This window comes from Microchirus variegatus, assembly GCF_963457635.1.
Source record: "Microchirus variegatus genome assembly, chromosome: 2".
In the NCBI taxonomy this organism is placed as follows: Eukaryota; Metazoa; Chordata; class Actinopteri; order Pleuronectiformes; family Soleidae; genus Microchirus; species Microchirus variegatus.
In genome coordinates, this window is record NC_139803.1 from 42,229,375 (window position 1) to 42,250,938 (window position 21,564).

The window sequence follows — 21,564 nt, forward strand, 5'->3', positions numbered from 1 at the left end:
CAAAAGCCCTGAGGCGGAAAACAGTCGGATATGAAGTCTGTCGACTTAACAAGTGAAGCTTTAAACGGCTGCTTCACATTTTTACTCCACATACCACACATTTATGACTGATATTAGAAAACTTCTCACAAAAAAGCGCAAACTTAAATAAATATCAGGCAAAATGTGACGTCAAAAGTCATTTAAATGATCAAATATCTCATATTTACAGTATAAAAGTTTATACTTAAGTTTCTTTCACTGCCTATTTTTAAAACAAGGCATAAAAACACACACAAAAATGCCTTTAAAGCTAAACTTTTTTCTGTTTTACGCAAAGTAAATAAAGTTTCAATAAATGCAAGAAATCCTTCTAATTAAAGCAGAAAAACGCCAGTTTTAAGCAGAACTGTGACGAGACGACGGTCACTCACCTGCCGTCGCTTCACTGTCCGGACAAATCTGTCGTTTTAAAAGACACAAACTCAGGCGACCGGAGGTGAAGGAAATCTCACCGGACGAGTTCTCGTCTTCTCAGGACGTGATTTCCCTTCAGCACAACGTGCTTTTTGTTGCAAAGTACATAAAAAGCCTCAGGGTTCAAAGGTTACAACACACAGACACACACAGACACACACAGACGCATCAGATTTATGTATTTTTTTGCTAGCTTAGCTCGTAGTCGTAGAAAATCTTTGCTTCCATGTTTTTTTTGGTAGCTTAGATCGTAGTCTTACAGAATATTTGATTCCACATTTTTTTTAGTTTTTTAGGTAGCCTAGCTTGTAGTTGGAGAAAATCTTTGCTTCCGCGTTTTTTTTTTGGTAGCTTAGATCGTAGTCTTACAGAATATTTGATTCCACATTTTTTTTTGTTTTTTAGGTAGCCTAGCTTGTAGTTGGAGAAAATCTTTGCTTCCGCGTTTTTTTTTTGGTAGCTTAGATCGTAGTCGGACAAAATGTTTGCTTCCGTCTTTTTTTTTTGGTCGTTTAGCTCGTTGTCGTAGAAAATCTTTGCTTCCGCGTTTTTTTTTGGTAGCTTAGATCGTAGTCGGACAACATTTTTGCTTCCGCATTTTTTTTTGTAGCTTAGATCGTAGTCGGACAAAATGTTTGCTTCTGTGTTTCTTTTTTTTTTTGGTAGTTTAGCTCGTTGTCGTAGAAAATATTTGCTTCCACGTTTTCTTTGGTAGCTTAGATCGTAGTCGGACAAACTGTTTGCTTCCGTGTTTTTTTGAGTTTAGCTCGTCATAGAAAAACTTTGCTTTCGCGTTTTTTTTGGTAGCTTAGATCGTAGTCGGACAAAATGTTTGCTTCCGTGTTTTTTTGGTAGTTTAGCTCATTGTCGTAGAAAATCTTTGCTTCCGCATTTTTTTTGGTAGCTTAGCTCGTAGTCGAGCGAGACTTTTGCCACCAAATCTCACGCAAAAGACGACCACATTCCAGATTTAAAGTCTTTTGTGTGATATTCTTGCGAGCTTAGCTAACAGCAAACAAGTGCTAAGGATACAGGAAACAGCAAAGGATTTTTCAAAATAAGATGTAATTTTTTTTAGTAGCTTAACTCGTAGTTGAGCAAGACTTTTGCCGGCAAATCTCACACAAAACAAGATGACCACGATAAGTGTTTTGCGTGATATTCTTGCTCGTTTAGCTAACAGCAAATAAGTGCAAAGGATACATGAAACGGCAAAGGATCTTTCAAAATAAGACGCGTTTTTTTTCAGTAGCTTAGCTTGCAGTCGAGCGAGACTTTTGCCGCCAAATCTCACACAAAACAAGACAACCACGTTGCAGATTTAACAACGAATCTTTTGCGTGATATTCTTGCGAGCTTAGCTAACAGCAAACAAGTGCTAAAGATACAGGAAATGGCACAGGATCTTTCAAAATAAGATGCTATTTTCTTAGCCAAGTCTTTTGCGCGATACTCTTTTTTTTTTTTAAACGGATACCGCAGCTAACGCATCAGATATTCGTATTTTATTTTTTACGTTTTAAGAATTTATAACTTTTAAGAAATGTGTATAAAATGTTAATTTCAGCCAAAAACAAATGAACATTATCCTAAAATTTCAAAGCTCCAGGTAAAAAAACAAAACAGAGCAGTGACGACAAAACTACAGTTCCTTTTAATTTTATTACAAAAACAAAAAAAAAGAAAGAAAAGAAACAAAAAAAACAGGATTTTCAGAATTAAACAGCTCAACATTTTCTACTGAGAATGAACAACAGAAAAAAGACAGAGGAGAAGAACGAGTGGAGGAGACGCTGTGTGTGTGTGAGTGAGATTATAAACCCCCTAAAAAATATTCCGGAATTTCTGCCCCTTTTTTTTAAAAAAGAAAAAGAAAAACGTTGAATTGTGATGATTTAACGAAGACGAGGAGACGCAGAGTTTTGATATAAAAACACTTGGCAGAGGGAAAAACAAAACATCGTCACTTCTTTTCTTTTGTCGTTAAGAAACTTTTTTTTTATTTTTATTATTATTATTATTATTATTATGTTCATTAAACAAAAATAAACAATTAAAACTAATTTGAACGAACGAACGAACACACACACACACACACACACACGAACATGAACCCCTGACTGATGAAACAAAGAATAAGGAAGAAGAAAACGACGTGTGTGTGTGTGTGTGTGTGTGTGTCCTGTTCTTTCTCCACTTTAACATCAAACACTTCACCGACACACAAATATAAGGAGCTTCTACGTCTATGTACACATCATAGGTGTGTGTGTGTGTGTGTGTGTGTGTGTGTGTAAAGAGCCAGTCGGGGTAGAAAGGAAGGGTCAAGGGTCAGCTAGGTGTTTGGCAGTGTGTGTGTGTGTGTGTGTGTTAAACGTGTTTAGTGCCGCCTCTTCTTCTTGCTCGACGGCGTCGGCGCAGACGGCCGTACTTTCCTCTTCCTGCTGTTGGCCGTGTCCTCGTCCTCGTACTGACTCTCTTTGTCGGCTGGAAGCAGAAAAGCGAAGACGCGGTTAGACGTTAGTGTCGAACTCTTTCGGTTAAACCAATTCCCGTCACGGTCCGCGATCGCCGGGTTTTCCGCCAGACGTCATCCGAGACGGACACGGCGATCCCCCGCGTGACCCTCGCGAGGAGGATAAAGCACGTAGTCGTCGTTACGCTAGAACTTCCGCGAAAACCAGCGTCCGATCACGAGATTCACGAAAAACGCTTGAATAACGGCCAGGTATCGTAGGTTACAGTTGTCTCGGAAAAAGGAAAACAGAATTTTTTTTGTGACAATTCTACAGCCCAAAATATCAATCATGACGGACTTTACTCACGCATTGTTCCGCAGCAGCAGAGAGAGAGCGACAGACGACGCTAGTAATTGCTAGTTGTCGTTTGATCCGCGTAAACATCGTCCATTTACGTACATCGAGCAGGTGGCGTCGCGACAAACTAAATATCAACTCAAATTCAAGCACTTTCAATGACCCCGTGTCCATTTTCAAAAACTTTCAAGGGTCCGTGAAAACCCTGCAAGTGTGAAAAATTATTTAATTTGTCCAAATAAATCGCCAAAAAGTCCATTATCGTGCAATTTAGGGCTGAATTCGTCTTCGTTTCTCACAAATATCACATTTGAAATATGTTGTGCATGGATGGACACCAGAAAGCAGAGAAATTTCATTACGGTAGAACCTCCGGACTTCCCGCCAAAACGACCGTCCAATCGCAGGACGAGATTCGCGTTTGTGGCGTTAGCTTCGCAGTAGCGTAATTCCTACGGCCAGATATCGAAGGTTAAAGTCATCTGGGTAAAAAAATTCTACAGCAATAAAATCTAAATAAATCCAGGCGACCTGATTATCATGACGGTCAAAAGAGAGTTAGCTTTACTCGCTCATTGTTCCGCAGCAGAGAGCGAGAGACAGACACCGCTAGTAATTACAAGTCGTCGTTTGTCCCGCATCACAAACTAAATATTAACTCAAATTCAAGCACTTTCAATGACCCCGTGTCCATTTATGGTATTTTTAAGAACTTTAAAGGGTCCGTGGAAACCCTGTGAGTGTAAAAAATTATTTAATTTCTTCCAATAATTCGTCAAAAACTCCATTATCGTGCAATTTAGGGCTGAATTTGATCGGAAAAATGCAATAAATCATCTTTGTTTCTCACAAATATCTCACATTTGAAATATGCTAGAAGAATATAAAAATGACCATGCCCACACTATCGCCTGTCCCTACTAAGGACACGCCCCCTGAAGTTGAACATTTAAATATAAAAACAACAAAAACTAAAATATTTTGAGTAAACTTTATTGAAAATGAAGAGAAAACACAAACCTTTCCTGGCTTCTTCCTCCAGCTCGTCCCAGTCTTTGCCACTTTCCTCCTCGCTGCCCAGTGACGCACTGTAATCTACACAAACAACAACAACAACAACAACACAGTACATTTGTGCTTTAACGTTATATTTTCACAATAAAGTCAAATAAAAAAACAGAACATTTCAATGTCAAACTAGAGTGCCCTCTAGTGGCATTTATGCCTGTACTACACCCTTGTACATGTGATTTTAACCGTTAAATATGAAATACTAGGTAAGGTTCAATATTTTAAATGAAAATGAAAAATTCGGTTTGTGTTGTAATCAACACATTTGACTAAAATTACGCAAAAAAAAAAAAAGTTAGTTTATAGTTTATACATTTAATTTATAATAATAAAAAAATGCTAACAACAAAGACGTAACAACATGAGGGCTCCCCCTTGTGGCACTGCCCAAAACTCAAAGAATATCAACTTGAACTCACTGGAGTCTTCCGTCTCCGAGCTGTAGTCTTCATCGCTGTCTTCCACTTCCTCCTCCTCTTCATCTGCAGACGGGTTGAACGTCTCGTCCTCCATTTCAGACTCCGAGGCTTCCTCCTCGCCGCTTCCCTGAAGTTAGCAAATCGTGTGAACACATCTTAAAATGGGTTCAAAAATGTGTACATTTAAGCCAAAATATTAGGACGTTAGCATGAAGTGGAATATACAAAAACATGCGACTGAAGTTGCAAATAACGTTAAAAATGACTTCCGATATAAAAACCTGTTATTTTGGTTACAAAGACGACCATATCGCTGAAATGTGTCATTTACTAAATCACGTTGTAGAGTTCACAAAAACTACTTACCCAAAAGGTAACGAGTAATTAAAAAAAAATAAAATAAATGTATTTACAAAATTCGCATTAACCAAAAATCTGTAATTTTCAAAATTCTCACGTTAGCAAAAAGAAAATCTGCGGTTAAAAACATTTGCAATTTACAAAATGTGTTAAAATTACTTATGTTAACAAAAATACAACGTTAATGAGGTTACAAAAAATAATATCCAAAACATTATGCTAGCAAAAAATTGTTAGCTAAAATTTAACAAAATGTTATGTAAAAAAAAAAAAAGATACAAAACATCTCATGTTACCAAGGATAAGATCTTTTTTTTTCTTTTTATACTTAATTAAAACATTTTTTTTTAATATTTACAAAAATCGCAAGATCCCAAAAACACGTAATTTACAAAATTCTCACGTTCGCAAAAAGTGTAACATGAGAAAAACGTTAAAGTTAAAAAAAAAAATACATTAGCAATTTACAAAATGTGTCAGACATAATAAAAATGACTCGTGTTAGCAAAAATAACACGTTAATAAGCAAAATAAATCATGTTACTAGGGATGAGATTTTTTAAGGCGGTAAAAGGGTTTTTCAAAATAAGATGGAAGATATTTTTAGGTTAAGTTTTTTTTTTTAAATTTAAAATATTAATTAAAAAAAGTTTTGATTCGTACAAAACGTGAGAAGAAAAAGAAGGATTTTGTGAACGAACCTCGCTGTCCGGGTCCAGGAAGGACCAGCCGCCCTGCTCGAAGAAGCCCTCGGGATCGTCCACGATGGTCTTCATGATCTTGGTCCAGTTCAGCGACTGAACTCCTTCCGTGTATTTGATGTCACACGAGCTGAGAAGAAGAAAACGAGAGATAACGTTTTATTAACGTATTATTTATTAACGTCGGATCCGTCAAGACGTGGTCCGGATCGGTCTTTACTTGAGCCACTCCTTGATGGGGTCCAGGGAGTTGACGGGCACGGCGTTGATCATGGTGACCTTCTTGTTGTAGTCCTTGTAGATGATGACCACGTCAAAGTTCTTCAGGTGGAACTGAACTCGCTCAAAGTGAACCAGCTCCACTTCGTCCAGAGTCACCACAAACGGCGGCTGCGCGAGAACACGAGGTTTTTCACGAGTTTCAGAACATTTACATCAATAAATGAATAAATAAATAACCGCGTCGTCAACGGCGTCACTCACCCATTCAGTGACGTTTACGAGGGAACTGGAGGTGGGTTGTAGGAGGCAGGTACTCCTGTAGGGGGCGCCCTGGAATCTAAAAACAAAGAGGAACTTTAATTTACAAAAATGTGCTATAGATATTACAAAAAAAGGACATGTTACCACGGTTACAAAAGTTAGCAAAATGTGCTATACATCTTAAACGGTAAACAGGTTACAAAAATGTTTTGATTTTGAAACTTTTGTTTTTAAACAAATATTACATATTTGTGGCCAAAATGTGTAAAAGTCAGTTGTTTTTTGTAATTTTCAAAAATGTGAAAAATTACAACAAAAACATGTTACTAATGTTAAAAAAATCATTTCAAATTAAAAATCGATTTTAAGCTAGCAAACGGTGTAATATATCTCAAACGGGTTAAAAAATGTGTAATTTAAAATTACGATGTTAGCATTAAGTGAAATACAAAAACATATTACATTAAAAATGACTTCCGTTACAAAAACCTGTTATTGAAGTTAAGAAAATCACGACTTTGCAAAAATTATGTAATTTACTAAATTTGAAGATTTTACAAAAACAACTGACCTAATGAGTCATTTAAAAAAATAAACGTTTTTCTAATTGACAAAATATGTACAAAATATTACATATTTTTGGTATATCGCGATTTTTGTAATTTACAAAATTCTCACGTTCACAAAAAGTCTAACGTAAGAAAAACGTTAGAGGTTAAAAAACATTCGCAATTTACAAAATACGTTAGGCGTGTTAGCAAGACGTTACAAAATTATATCCAAAACATTACGTTGGCAGAATAAATTATGTTAGCTAAAATTTAACAAAATGTTATGTTACTAAGGATAAGATTTTTATTTGTTTATTTATTTTTAAATATTAATAAAAAAAAAACCAGAGTCAAAAAATGATAAATCATAAAGGTCCTGAAATGCTGGCTCCCCCTTGTGGCACCAAATGAGACTGCAGTGTACGGCTGAAATCATCATTCCATTATTAATCTAAATTAAACATCAACTAAACTTGATATTCTATGAATTGGTTAATTCTGAGAAGTTTTCAGATTTTTCAGCTTCTTAAATATTCATATCTTCTGGTTTTCTTTGCTCCATAAAACAAATAAAAACATTAAAACTGAAGATTTTATGGACCAAACCAGTGCTTTCAGTTTCAGTTTGACTGCGATGATGAGGACGAACTCACCCCAGGTCTCTGAAGGGAACCTCGAACTCCAGCTCCTCTTTGGTCAGCGTCTCCACCTTCTCGATGAAGTTCTTGAAGGCCGACTTGAGCTTGTGCCTCATCTCTCGCTCCATCTGCTCGGCGTAGAGGTCGTCGCGGTCGTGCATGTGCTGGTGTTTGCCCAGATCCGTGGTGATCTCGCCCACCTCCGTGTAGAACTGAACGTCCGTGTGGCGGCGCTTGCCGAACATGATGGCGTTCTGTAGACACGGGAAGTCCATCAAGTCAGTTAAAATCTATTTGGGAGAAACTAATCTGGTTTCCCCCTCACACGTAAAGTAAGTGAAATTTAAGACATTTTTACCAAGGAACCAAAAAAATAACACCCAAAATAAGGAAGCAAATATGAACATAATTATTCATGTTGATACATTTAATTATGGATTAGTTATTGGATAAATTTACCCCCAAAATCATTTCTACATTTTATTGTCATAATTGTTTAACCCTTAAACTGTCTCGCAAAACAAGTCATTTCTTTATGCGCTGCAGATAAAAACCACAATATTTTAGGAACATTTCAAAATAAAAGCAAGAATCGTCAATGAGGCTCCCCCTTGTGGTACTTCAAATAACATATTCGGGCTATTTTGGTGAGCTAGCCTCCCTTTTCAAGTCACTTACGTGAAATAAACAATTTTTTTTTGTTGTTCAGAATAATCCCAATTATTAAAATTTACTAATATCAAATTATTGTAGTTTTTTATTTTATAAAAAAAATAAATTTCAGACGTTTGTAAATGCATTTTTTTTGCAATTGCGACATTAGCTTAGCATAATGAAAATAGATAAGACAAATTACTCATTAGAAGGTTCTTAACTTATAAATCACGTACAAATGTGATTCATTTCTGTACAAAAAAAATCACGTGGACGTTGAATAAAATGACATGAAGCTAAGCTAAGCTAACTAGCTACAGGCTAATTGTTTATTTTAGCACACCTAAACATATTCCCTATAAATGTTTGGCTCCAAACTAGGGCTGCACACGTCATAGTAAGTTTAAAAATTGTCCCAATCAAAAGACACTAATAAGAAATTATTAGCTTAAGATGAACATGCGACATTTAGATTAGCTAAAACTATTCCTCTGGGAGACTCAGCCACTGAATTTGGGATTTCAGGGATTTTAACACTGATGGAATTCCGCAGTGCAGCAGAAAAATAGCTTCATATGCGTTGAAGAAATATCGGGATCCTGAGCAGTTATAACAATCCCGACATCCGTCAAAACAAACTCGAGTCGTTATACTCGATTGCCGGTGAAGGTCTGACCTTGAGGTGGAAGTGCAGAACGATGATCATCTCCCCGTCGCACGGCTGGAAGACGGCGTGCTTGATGTTGTTGTAAAGAATGTCCACTTTGTCGCCGCGGACCGACGTGAAACGGAAACCTGTAACCAAGACACCGAAAGACGTTAGCATGCGCACGCGCGGCCTTAGCGCTCGTCACAGATCATTAGTCTAGATTCCCCCCTCCCCTCCCCTCCCTCACCGTTGGTATGAGCCTCCAGCGAACCCTGCATCCTCTTCTGTGCGATGTTGGGTCTGATGTAGAGGTCTTTGAGTTTGGGGTTGCTGCGGTTGAGGTTGATGACCAGCGAGTCCTGCTTGACGATGCCCTCCTTCTCCTTCTCCTCGGCCTCCCGCGTCTTGTAGCGTTTCTGGACCTCCTTGATGATGCGGAAGGCGTTCTGGAGGTTGGTGGCGGGCACCGACACGTCGCCGGGAGCCTTCAGGTTGGACGCTCGGTACGTGCTGAAGGGAAGCGGACGGAGACGGAGGTTATACGGTACAGTTTGGAACGGTGAAGACCTCGTTTTCACGACCCCAAAAGGCAACAAAGGAGGACCATCCAGCAGCTCGGCTTGTGGCCGTTTTCTCTCGACGACACGTCAAAGCTTGGAGGACGCAAGGAAGTTACATTTTTCTGTCACCCAATCAGGTGAATGTTGTGGGTGGAGCTCCACCTGGACCATACCATACCCTTTACCTCTGGTAACCCGAGGGAAGGGTGCCAAAAATGGAATGGTTGGGGTCCATTTTTGGGTATCGTTGCTAACGGAAACAGGCGTGTTCTGCTCCTTTAAGATCAGAATCATTTACGAGACTCACAAAAGACTATTAAGAAAGTAGAAACTTTGAAAGTCTGGTTGCTTTTCCGCGAGGGAGCTCCCCCTACAGTTTGGGAGTACATATCTTTACGACACCGCCGTAAAAATCCATCCATCCATTCGTCTACGTCGTTTTACGTTTTAAACTACTTTTGTAGCCGGCACCTGGCTAGGGAGTGAAGCAATCCGTGTTTATTGCAAGACCCTGGACCAGAGGTGTCAAACTGGCGGCCCGTGGACCACATGTGGCCCCCCTATCGATAACACGTGGCCCATCACTTAATATAATTTTTATGGCTGCCAAAAGATTACAATTTTTAAATCAGATTAATCACAGGGTAGCTGTGGATTAATCACAATTAATTACCATTCATAAATATGCCAGAAAAATTCAAATTTTCTCTTTATATTGTTGTAGGAACGGAGAGATAAATAAAGTGAATGTGAAAATAAAATATAAATGTAAAGAACAATAAATACTGTAAATAACGTAAAAAACATATACAAACTTAGTAGAAAAATAAACATAACATTGTAAAGAACCCACACTATAAGACAATATAAATATATAGAAAAAATAAAATACTGTAAATAACTTAGTACACATTGCACTGTAAATAACTCACATTATAAACAAAATATAAAGTATAGAAGTTAAATAGTTTTCTTACTAAACCCCCAGCAGGAAATTCCTCATCAGCACCTTTGAAGCACTGCTTCTACTAGTTAGCGTTAGCGTCAGCTAGCATTCTGACGCTAATGTTAGCTGCTGTTCAAATCCGGTTACGTTTTCATCGTAAAAAAGTGTCCCTGTGTCTAACTAACGGGGACACTTTTTACGATGAAAACATAACCGGCGACTTCCCTTTAAACACAGCTGAGGTGATAGAATATAGACGGAATAAAATACTAAATAATACATGTACTATATAAGCTATGTTTTGGTGTTTTAATTTATAATCGTCCATGCTATCATTTGCTTGATTTTGGATTTATTTTGCATCATAAATATGTTACGAATTCTAGTCTAGTCTACGTCGTTCCACGCACTTTTAGTTTGAAATATCAACGTGAAAATCATCATAACAGACAGTAGGGGGCAGCGCAGACAGCACCCCCCCCCCCCAACCTCCCTGCTAACGAGCCAGTTCTACTTCAAGACTCACATTTCTTTGACGAAGGTGGCGTCCGGGTTGGGGAAGATGTTCCCTTCCTGTCGTCCCAGCGAGCTGCCGGGGACGTAGAAGTTGATCCTCAGGTAGGTGTAGTCTCCTTCTACAGACATACTGATGTTCTGGACAGAAGAAAAGAGCAAACGAAAACAAACACAGGACATTAGCCATCATCATAATCAACCAGGTCAAAGCTCTGGATTTAACGGTAAAACCCGAACCCTAAACCCACCTTGATGGTGGCGATGTGGAACGGCGTGGCGATGCCGAACACGGGCATGATGACCGTTTCGTACTTCTTGTCGATGAAGATCTTCATTTCCCTGATGTCTTTTTCCCGGGGCATCTGCGACACGTTCTTATACGACACGTTGGACTTTTTCACCCTGGAGGAGGAGCAGAAAATTAAAAATCGCAGAGTTCTGGATTTACGCGGCCGCTCGCTACTGCCCTCTACAGGCAGAGGACTGCAACCGAGCCAAAACACTGATCTTATATCTTAAGTCAGAATTTACAGCTTTTGAAAAAGTTAGTTGTAGTAAAAACCAGCGTGGACATCGTAAACCTGCGCAAATCTGATGTAAAGCTTTAAAGCTACAGTCCGTAAGTCTGTGGAGACGCTAGCAATAGCAAGCTCAAATTGGCAAAAAACAATGAATGTCGTCTTCTACAGTCAAACTGTATATTTTGGCCACACTATAATTCAATGCCATTTTTTTTTTATCTGGCCAACTTCTGGCTTGTCGTGAAGACTAGCATGGATGCTAACAGCTAAGCAAGTTCGATTCAAGCCCATTAGAATCAAATGATTGGTCGTGTTTAATACAGAGCTGCGATGTCTATCAGTTTATTAACTTCACAGAGGTTTTGTTATGTTTACATCGGTGTGGGTAAATCTGTAAGTCTGCCCTTCTGTTAGCAACCTTCTGTTAGCAACCTTCCGTTAGCAACCAATCGTTTATAATAGGGGGGAAAAGTGTAAAAATAGATATATCTTTGTGAAAACTCATCGGATTGGAACAAAATTTGGCGGACGTATGTAGGATCAGACTCTCTACCAGCAAACTAAGTTTCATCCAGATTGGATCCAGATTACAGATTTGGCAGTCATTTATTGGGAAGTTCTTGGGAAGTTTTTGTAAGATGCTAACATCTATGAGCAAGTGAAGTTCTACGCAGATCCAGAAAAGTTCTTCCGGACCAAAACGTAGACATTTTCATGTAAGCACGGCAAGCTACGTGAAAAAAACACATTTCTATTCCTAGAATTCAAACAAACAGGTCAATCATTTCTCAGTCGACCCTCCAGCGCCCCCTGCAGGCCACAGCCACTCACTTCTGTATCTGCTGCTCTCCCTTCTGCTCCGTCAGACGCCGCTTGGCCTCGTCGTTCAGATTGTTGGCTAGCTCCTTCTGGTGGGCGCGCCGCTTCTCCTCCGCCGTCATCTCGTTCTGCGTTCGACAACAAACGCAAGTGAGCGTGTCGTCGTTTTTATTTATTCTTATTTTTAACGTCAATGGAAAAAAAACCACGACACACATGCAGAGAACACAGACATCTTTGGATGAATTTTTTTGGGGGGAAAAAAACCAACAAAAACACACAAAACAGAACGATGAAAAACGAAAAAACCTCCGTGAACCATCAGTGAAGTGGATTTTTGAACGACTCGGCTGATGACATTTGAGAAGAAAACGGTGAATACTTACCTTCCCAAGTAGCTGGTAGAGTACAAAGACATTCATACGCTTAGTTGTCAAGGCGGGGAAAGTAAAAAAAAAAAAAAAAACAGCGTTCGTTTAAAAGAAAAGGCGACACTCACTCTGGTTCTGTCGGTGAGCAGCGCCGCGCCTCGCGCTCCTTTACCCAGCAGCTCCTCGGCGTCGTCGCCGTCTTCTTCGTCGTCGTCCTCGTCGTCGTTCTGAGGAAGTAAAAGAAATATATTTGGATATGAGGCTGCACATTGTTTCTCTGGGATGATACACTCTTAAAATAAAATATACACTGTATTACACGACCTTAGAATATACTGAGATAACACCTTGGGCTTTTTAACGGTGAGTTAAGGATATTTAGGTGGGTTAGAAACAATGAAATTGACTCAAAGTTTGGTCAAATTCTGCTTTAAACACAAATAATTCAGTTTAAGTGTTATTTACAAGACCAAGATTAAATTACAGCTTGAAATGCCACACTCATTTACCTCAAAAATGTCAAAACAAAAAGGTTTAACTAGTTTTCCTTGTAAAATGCCCCAATTAAAAAACAAAAAACAAAAAAAAACGATATTTAAGACATTTGGAAATTTCAACTTTTTTCAGGGAGAAAATAAAACGTTTGCAATTGCGACATTAGCTTAGCATAACAATGAAAAAAATCACAGAGTTCTGGATTTACACGGCTGCTCGCTACCGCCCTCTACAGACGGAAGACGTAGAGGGCACTGATCTTATTTCTTAAGTCAGAAATGAAAACATTTTTGAGAAAGTTAGTTGTAGAAAAGCAGTGTATACGTAAACTTTAGCAAATCTGACGTAAAGCTTTAAAGCTACAGTCCGTAAGTGTGTGGAGATGCTAGCAATAGCAAGCTCACATTGGCTCAAATCTGTAGTCAAAACTGTATATTTTGGCCACACTATATCAAATTCAATGCCATTTTTTTCTTCTGGCTTGTCCGCCAACTTCCAACTTGTCGTGAAGACTAGCATGGATGCTAACAGCTAAGCAGGATCGATTCAAGCCCATTAGAATCAAAAGATTGGTTGTGTTTTATACAGAACTGCGATATCTATCAGTTTATTACCTTCACCGATGTTTGTTTTCATCGGTGTGGGTAAAATCTGTAAGTCTGCCCTTCTGTTAGCAACCTTCTGTTAGCAACTTTCTGTTAGCAAGCCCAATCATTTATAATAGGGGGAAAAGATAAGAATAACAACTCATTAGAAAGTTGTTAACTTATAAATCACGTACAAATCTGTGATTAATTTTTGTACAAAATCAAGTGCACCTTGATAATACTGCTTGAAGCTAAGCTACCTAGCTACAGGCTAATTGTTCATTTTAGCACACCTAAACATATTCCTGCACACTTCATAGTTAATTAAAATATTGCAAATGTCCCAATCAAGAGACACTGCAATTATTGTATTAAGATCAACACATTTAGATTAGATCACATAAAACAGTCAATAAATCACAAATGTTTAACATCGGTTTTCTTTGTAAAATGTTATGAGGTAAAAAACACCAACCTTTAAGAAGATTCCCACATTTTTGATTTTCTTCTTCACGGGCGTGAGTATCGTCGCCGCCTCTTCCTGTCAAACGCAAACATTTCAGGAAGTCAAACAACGTGGACTTCGTTTATTACGACTAAAACATATATTTTTTTATTTACGACTCGTTTACCTCGTTGATCTGTATCGTGTCGCCGATAAACAAGGCGTATTTCTTCTGCTCGTCTTTTTTGCCCTCTTTGTTCTCCAGGTCAGCGAAGCCCAGACTGATGCTCAACACCATTCCTGACACACACACACACACACACATTAGCATGAGTTTAATAAAGTCTGGGTGTCGTTTATCGTTGTTTATCGTCTATTGTGTCAGATTAAATCACCTTTTTTCAGTTTGTACTGGTTTTTAGCGTTCAGGACCAAAGAGCCTTCTCTGAACTCGATTCCCATCGCAAATCTGCGGATTAAAAAAACCAACGAAAAACAGGAATGACGACGGGAAAAGTGAAGGGAGGAAAGTGTGTGTGTATGTGTGTGTGTGTGTGTGTGTTTTACCCGAGGTTTTTGGTGAGTTTTGGCACAAGATCCGACTTCTCTTTCTTCACAAACTCCAGAACAGAATTGTAGGCGTCGTTAAGTTTTACTCCTGTAAAAAAACAATATTCAGATTAACATGGTGCCTACATCTTTAACCAAGTTAAAATAAATACTTTAAGACATAAAAACACTAAAAAATAGGGGGAGAAAAAAAAAAAAAAAACACAACCTATACCATAAATATTATTATTCACAGAGAAGATAATAATCCAGATTATAACGTTGCCTACACAGTTTAACCCAAGTTAAATTAAAGACTTGACGATATAAAAACACTTAAAACTGAGGGGGGGGGGGGAACACGACCTATACCATCATAATTATTATTCACAGAGAAAAGAATAATCCAGATTAGCATGGTGCCTACACATTTTAATCCAAGTTAAATTAAAGACAAACGCACTTAAAAATAATAATCCAGATTAAAATGGTGCCTACAGTTTAAATCAAGCTAAATTGAAGATTTAAAGACATTGTAACACCACTTGGAAATTAATTCAAGACCATATTTTACCATTAAAAAAACAACTTATTTAATTCAAAGACAAAGTGAAGCCTCCCTGATTGTATTTGGTAAATTATTTTGACAAAAATACCAATAATTTTTGCTATTTTTCAATTAAAATCCAGGTTCTAACTTTCATAATCAACTTCTGACAATTATTTCCGGAAAATCTCATTAAAATGTTCATCCACAAACAAATTATTCAGTTTTACTTATTTAATATTCAACATTTAACCCATTTTAGTAAGGCCTTGTTTTTAGATTTATTAATTCAACACATTTTAAGACTTTTTTTTTTATATATAAAACAGTCATAACATCCATCCAAACTGGACGTCAAACAGACAACAAGTAACTAACTAATTTCAACCCCACCGTTCAAATCTCCCACGCTGCCGCCGTGTCCCTGAACTCACCGTGTTTGAGCTCCTTCAGCAGCTCCTCCTCCACCTGCAGCAGGAAGTTGTAGTTGTCCTGCATCTCCTGCGGCGGGTCCACCATCAGCGTCCTCACCAGGTTGGAGCAGTACGACTTGTAGCGGATTCCCATGGCGCAGGTGATGGCGCCGAAGTGAATGTGGTTCTTATCGCTGAGAGAGAGAGAAAATACATATACAGATTTATTTAAATGCACGTTTTTTTTTGTTCGTTATTACGTTCGTTTGGTTATTTTTTTTGAAAGCGACGTACCTGACGACGCTGAACTTGAGGCTGTAGTTGCCTCCGCTCTGGATGATGGGAGGATAACACATCTCCACCGTGGTAGGGTCGGCTCCACCCAGGTACTTCTTCTCCTCGATGGCCTTTTCCACCGACTCGGCGAGTTTGCTGTGACGCACTTTCTGTTGATCAACGTCGAACATCGATTATCAACAAATTCTGAAAAACGTTTTGACCGTTTCGGGTACTGAATTTGGTACTTTTAATTAAAAAGGTACGGACAGAATTTCAGATTTCAAAATCTTAAAAGGGAGGCCTTGCAAGTTCTGACCACTAGGGGAGCACTGGGGGCCATGTTTTGATAAGCGGATTCCTGCTTTGTACTAGCGCTGGGCGTGTTAACGGCATCAACGTTAGCGCATGCCACGTTTCCATGACGACTGGCCGGAAAAGGACGCGCGTGACGTCACGTTTACGTGACTCCCCGATTGTTAAAATGAGTCTCTAAAGTAACGCTTAAGTTTAAAAACAAGAGGCACACGTACGCAGTAAACAGGTATGCTAGTTATTTGTAGCGCTGCTCATTTCCTTTAATAAACAGACCGCTCCAGTTCCACTGTAGGAGCGCTAACTGCGCTAAGGGAGCTAACGCAACTAACGGAGCCAACTTGTAAACGGAGCCCGGACTCGACACGTAAACATGACGTCACGCGCGTCTTTTTCCCGTCAGGCGTTAGCACCATTAGCCGCAGTTAACGCGCCCAGGACTAGCTTGTACCCAACTCTATTTTTTCATGGCAAAATATGCAGCACACATTTCTGTCCGAAGTACAACTGCACATCGTAAAAATCATTAAAAAAAAAGATCGTAAAAATTGCTAAAATTTTGATTCACTGCACCCATTAAAGATAAAATAATGTCCGACTGTGATTCCTTGTCTGCAGTATCTTGCTAATCAATGAAGAAAAACTCTTTAAAATGACAAATTCTACTCAAAATAAAGTAGCGATCATTCGTGGAATATTCAAATATTCCATTACAAACTACTTGCTGCTGCTGCTGCCACCTTGTGGCAATAGATGTATCACAACTTTGTCACAAGGTCGTCATTGGAGTAGAAAAATTCAACATTTTTGGTGCAGTTACATAAACGAACACTCGTCAGAAATGCGATTACTTCCCACAAACACTGCAACACAAACACCATCAAAACAACAAACCAGAATCTGACCTCGTCGGCGTCGACGATCTCCATGACGCGCTCTTTGAAGAACTTGGAGTAGACCTCGCTGGTGATGGACGCCGCCTTCTTCATCAGGTTGAGCTCGCCGTCCTCCTTCACCGCCATCGTGTACGCGACCACGGCGCTGATGTCCACCTGGACGAGAGACACGGACACGGTCATTGTCGGTCAATAAGCGTTAATAGCGTTTCGCCGAACTTTGTGCGTATGGGTGGAGCCGCTTTTTAAAAAAGACGGCAAACTTGGCAAAAATCGCGATGTAAAGCGTGAAAAGAGCTAATTTGCATATTAATTACATATCTGAACTAAAAAGTTCGGGAAAATCTGGAAAAATCTGCTGGGTCTTAGCCCAGACTTCTGGAACCACTGCTAGCATGAGTGGCAGCCATCTTGGAACCCTACGTCGGGGTTTGTGAGGTCGCTCCGACTTTACGAGCTAAAAATCCGACTCGAGAGGGCGTTCCAGTTGAAACTTCCGACTAAAACTTAAAATGTAAACCGCAAATACCCGACAAAGAATGTGCGTGGCTGCCAGAAACGAGGCAGACAAATAATAACAAATAGCGAACTTCCCGACTTCGCTATGCAACCGGAACGCACCACAACGGTCGACGTCTCACCTTCTGCAGTCCCTCGGCTGTGATGGCGTCGTTCCAGCTCTTCATGTATTCACCAGGAAACTTGTCTTTGCTGAAAATGCCCACCGTCTTTCCCCCTTTGCTTCCTCGGATCGCCTCCATCATCTTGTCAAAGTTAGCCTTGTTGCTTTCATTCTATAAAAAGAGAGTATATCGATAATTTAATGGCGTCTTATGCTGAGATTTAAAGGTGCCATATGTAAGAATGTGACCAAAAAAACGGTTACTACATTCAAATTCAAAATACCGAGGTCTTTTACGTTTTGGTTTTCTGCCATAACTGGCAACCCGTGGTTGCTCGGCAGCTGAGACTCTACTGACTGCAATGATTGGTAGACGGCGGTAGGTGGCGCCACGTGCCAAAACATGATTTCAAAACATAAACATGATTTGCAGTCTGCAAAATATGTTTTTTAAATGCAAATATTTTGTCTGTACTGTTGTTGTTGGTGAGTTCAGTTTGTTATATGAACATTATTCCTGAGTCTCTGTGACATATTAGGAGGATTTTATGGCCAGTTGCTTTAGATTTATTACATAATGCACCTTTAAACAATACATTTATACTGTTTTTGCATTTTTTATGATCGTAAACACAATTTCGACTTTGTTCTGGGGTTAAAGGTGCATTTTACAAACCTGTTTTCAACATAATTTAAGTAACATATTGTATTTTAAATGGACCTTTACTTAAAAACATGGTACAAATAAGTGTTAATCTGAAAAAAACTACAACAGATTACCGTCAACAGGGATTAAGACACTTTTTCGTGAAGCAACATTTTGAACACATGAATTCCAATTATTTTTGTTGGACCTGTAGATTTCTAGGGTTTTACAAGTCACGAAAGTTTGGCACAAATAGGCTAGAAATCGCACGTTAAAGTGGATTTAATGACATTAATATAATATTTAATATTGACGTCCACAGTTTGTCGAATAAATCACAGAAGAACACGCGCTAAAACTAATTTTGTTGTCATGATTTAAATAAAAGGTAATGGAAAAACTGCTTTGATTATTACATATATATTTTCAAAAAAAGGGGAGGAGCATTCACCTTTTCTCTGGTGAGCAGCGTGATGGGCGGGGCACCGTTGGCGTTCTCGTTGCCCTTGGTTACGGCGACCTGTTTGAGGAAATCCACCTTCTTCTTGCTGGCGAGGAAGATGATTTTGCTTTCGCAGAAAACCATGATGGTGTCGGTCAACTCGTAGCCAAACAGCCAAGTCTGCGGAGAGTTAAGCAGATTTTTTATTTTTTTTTTTAAACGTAATTCAACGAAAAAAATAATTATTCTTACAAACGCATGCGTCTAGTTTTTCTTATGGATGTTATTCATTCAAAATGTCTTTCAAGAAACCCAAAAAACCCAAGAAATCCATTTACCTAAATATCAACTTCAAGGCCCCTGTGGGAAACCCCGTTTATAAGCCCACGGCGGGATCGAGCGCGCTCACCTGTATGGCCGTGGACTTGGCGTAGACGATCTCCTCGTCCACTCCGACGGACACAAGGAGGGCGTCGACTTTGCCGAACTCATCCTCTCCTTTCTGTTCACAAAAAAATTAAGACGACACGTGAGCGATTTGATGTTGTGCATAAAAGGAAAACAAAGTTTTTTGGGCCGATTGCTATGTCAATTAATCGACTGGTCAATAAAATGTCAGTAAAACATTTAAATTTTAATTATTTTCTTTGTCATATGGAGAAAACAATCACATTTAAGAAGCAGGAAAAACATCTGTGATTAATTAATTAATTGATTAAGTCATTAATTAACCAACTAAGGACTTGTAATATTAATAATTATCAAAGGTTTTCTAACTTTCAAGCGTCTTAAATGTGAATATTTCCGAGTTTCTTTGCTCCGTATCGCAACAAAATCAGTAAAAACTGAATAATTGCTTTGTTTACGGGCAAAACGAGACATTAGGGAAACAAATCAAACATTTTCTGGACCAAACAATCGATTAATCGAGAAAATAATGCACAGGTTAATCGGTTATGGATTTGTAACAAGAAGAACATGGAAGACAAATAGTTTTTAATGTTATTTTAATATAACTGGTGTGAAACAGATAGTAAGTATTAAATTGTAGCAAATGCAACAACTAATGTTTTAATAAATCACAGAAAATTCAGCTTCTTTGTTTAAAACTAGCAACTTATGTGATTCCAGCTTCTAATATTTGATTATTTTCTGGTTTATTTCATCCTCGGCGACTGTGAACTGTTCCAACTTTAATGACGTTTTAATTTAGAATAAAACAATAAGAATTAAAACAAAGATTACATTGATATAAAGGAAAGTGTAGCTGCAGCATCACTGATACTGAATCACATGACACAACAGGAGTTTCTTTTAAAAAAAGAAGAAGCCAATTCAAAGTCTCTAAACACGTGTTATAACGCACTTTAAACACTTTATCAACACGTTAAAATGAACATTAAAGCCATTTATCGGTGTCATTCCACTGCTCTGTACGCCACAAACAACGTTCAACAACTTCTGGACACACGTGAACACACGATAAAGACAATAAACACGTTAAAAAAGTAGTAATAACGGTGAAACTGTTGTCATTCTGCGCGTTTTAAAACGGCGAATAAAGTCATTTGGAGAACCCGCAGCGCATCATGCACATGTTACTTTATTCACATGCTAATTAGCTTGTTAGCATTAGCAAGTAGCGAACATTACAGGTGTAAACTGACACTGACATAAACACGGGCGGTCAAATTAGCCACATTTGAAGCGAACCGACGCTGCTATTTAACGGCTTTTATGCGCATTTGTTGAAATAATGTGATAAACTGGCGGCGGAGTTGACGGGTTAGCTGCTTGGCGACAAACTTACGAGCTAACAAGCTAGCCTTACATAGCGTGAGGGGGGAGCTAGCTTGATAACTGTAACGTTTCTTTTGTTTTTGTTTTATTTATTTATATGTTTATTTATTTATTTTTGAAATAGAAAAACAAGATGTGAGTTTGGGGGAGAGAACAAAGCGTGCCGAGTCGTGCTAAAATGAGCCACGCGTGTCTCCACGTAGACGCCCCGGGAAGCGTCACTGCTCACGCCGACAACAGAGTCGACACGCTGGGCTGGAAAACGCGGCTACCTCCGCGGCTACAGTTAGCGGCTAGCACCGCTACCAGTAGCAGCAGCAGCAGCAGCACAGCAGCTTCCCCGCGTTTAGGAATCAAATCCCCGGGTCACAGCAGCTCCAACAGACCGCCGGGGCTTTTTTTTTTTTTTTTTTTGTTACCTTCCAGTTGCTGTAGAGTCTCTTGACGCGGCGGTAGTACGCTTCCTTGTCCAGGTTTACCGCCATGGTGGCTCCTCCGCTGCGGACTCCTGCTCCCTCCTTCGCTTCTCAGCAGCAGCAGCGGCGGCGGCAGCAACAGTAGCAGTAGGCCGGATGATGGTGATGATGATGAGGAGGAAGAAGGTGGTGGTGGTGGTGGTGATGATGAAGCGTGTCAACTCTCCACCAGAACGCACTTTCTTCTCTTTGCCCGCCCGCTGATGAGAGACACTGCCGTTATCGCTGCACGGGGGCCCCCCTCTTCTCCCTCTAAGGAGTTACGTAGGAAAACTGACGCACGCACCTTAATAACCACGCTATGATTTAAAAAAAATTAAAAAAATACGCAAATTACTTTTAAAAATCCACTATAATGTGTCGCTTTTTTGCGTCACACGCGTCCACGCACACGCCACTATGCCCCCCCTCTTCTCCCGCTGTTCCTTTTTTCCTCCTCCTCCCACCCTCCCCCTCCCCCTCCCCCTCCCCCTCCCCCTCCTGTTTCCTCACACAATCACCGTCTTTCTAACAATAAACAAACG

The 21,564-nt window shown here is 39.3% G+C and overlaps 1 protein-coding gene across 1 annotated transcript; it reads right to left on the minus strand.

Annotated features, from left to right (window-relative positions):
- Positions 1-2,181: 2,181 nt before the first annotated feature.
- On the minus strand, positions 2,182-21,326 carry supt16h (SPT16 homolog, facilitates chromatin remodeling subunit). Its single transcript, XM_083910187.1, has 24 exons — positions 20,984-21,326; positions 19,174-19,266; positions 18,774-18,944; positions 17,696-17,848; positions 17,064-17,210; positions 15,862-16,013; positions 15,589-15,761; positions 14,626-14,716; positions 14,454-14,527; positions 14,246-14,358; positions 14,089-14,154; positions 12,660-12,758; positions 12,173-12,288; positions 11,069-11,222; positions 10,831-10,958; positions 9,046-9,308; positions 8,826-8,944; positions 7,511-7,749; positions 6,307-6,382; positions 6,044-6,213; positions 5,824-5,953; positions 4,763-4,889; positions 4,293-4,367; positions 2,182-2,943 (listed from the first exon to the last, which is right to left on the minus strand). The coding sequence occupies exons 1-24, from the start codon at positions 21,047-21,049 to the stop codon at positions 2,837-2,839; spliced, it is 3,102 nt and encodes a 1,033-aa protein (XP_083766313.1). The 5' UTR covers positions 21,050-21,326; the 3' UTR covers positions 2,182-2,836.
- Between the last annotated feature and the right edge of the window lie 238 nt (positions 21,327-21,564).

What these genes read in the sequence shown, in the direction of transcription:
- supt16h (XM_083910187.1), bottom strand. Translation starts at nt 21,049, where the DNA reads ATGGCGGTAAACCTGGACAAGGAAGCGTACTACCGCCGCGTCAAGAGA. An exon ending in GCTGAAGGAGCTCAAACACG is followed by an intron (nt 14,717 to 15,588) that starts GTGAGTTCAGGG and finishes GTTTTTTTACAG; the next exon opens with GAGTAAAACTTAACGACGCC. An exon ending in ATGTGGGAATCTTCTTAAAG is followed by an intron (nt 12,759 to 14,088) that starts GTTGGTGTTTTT and finishes TTACTTCCTCAG; the next exon opens with AACGACGACGAGGACGACGA.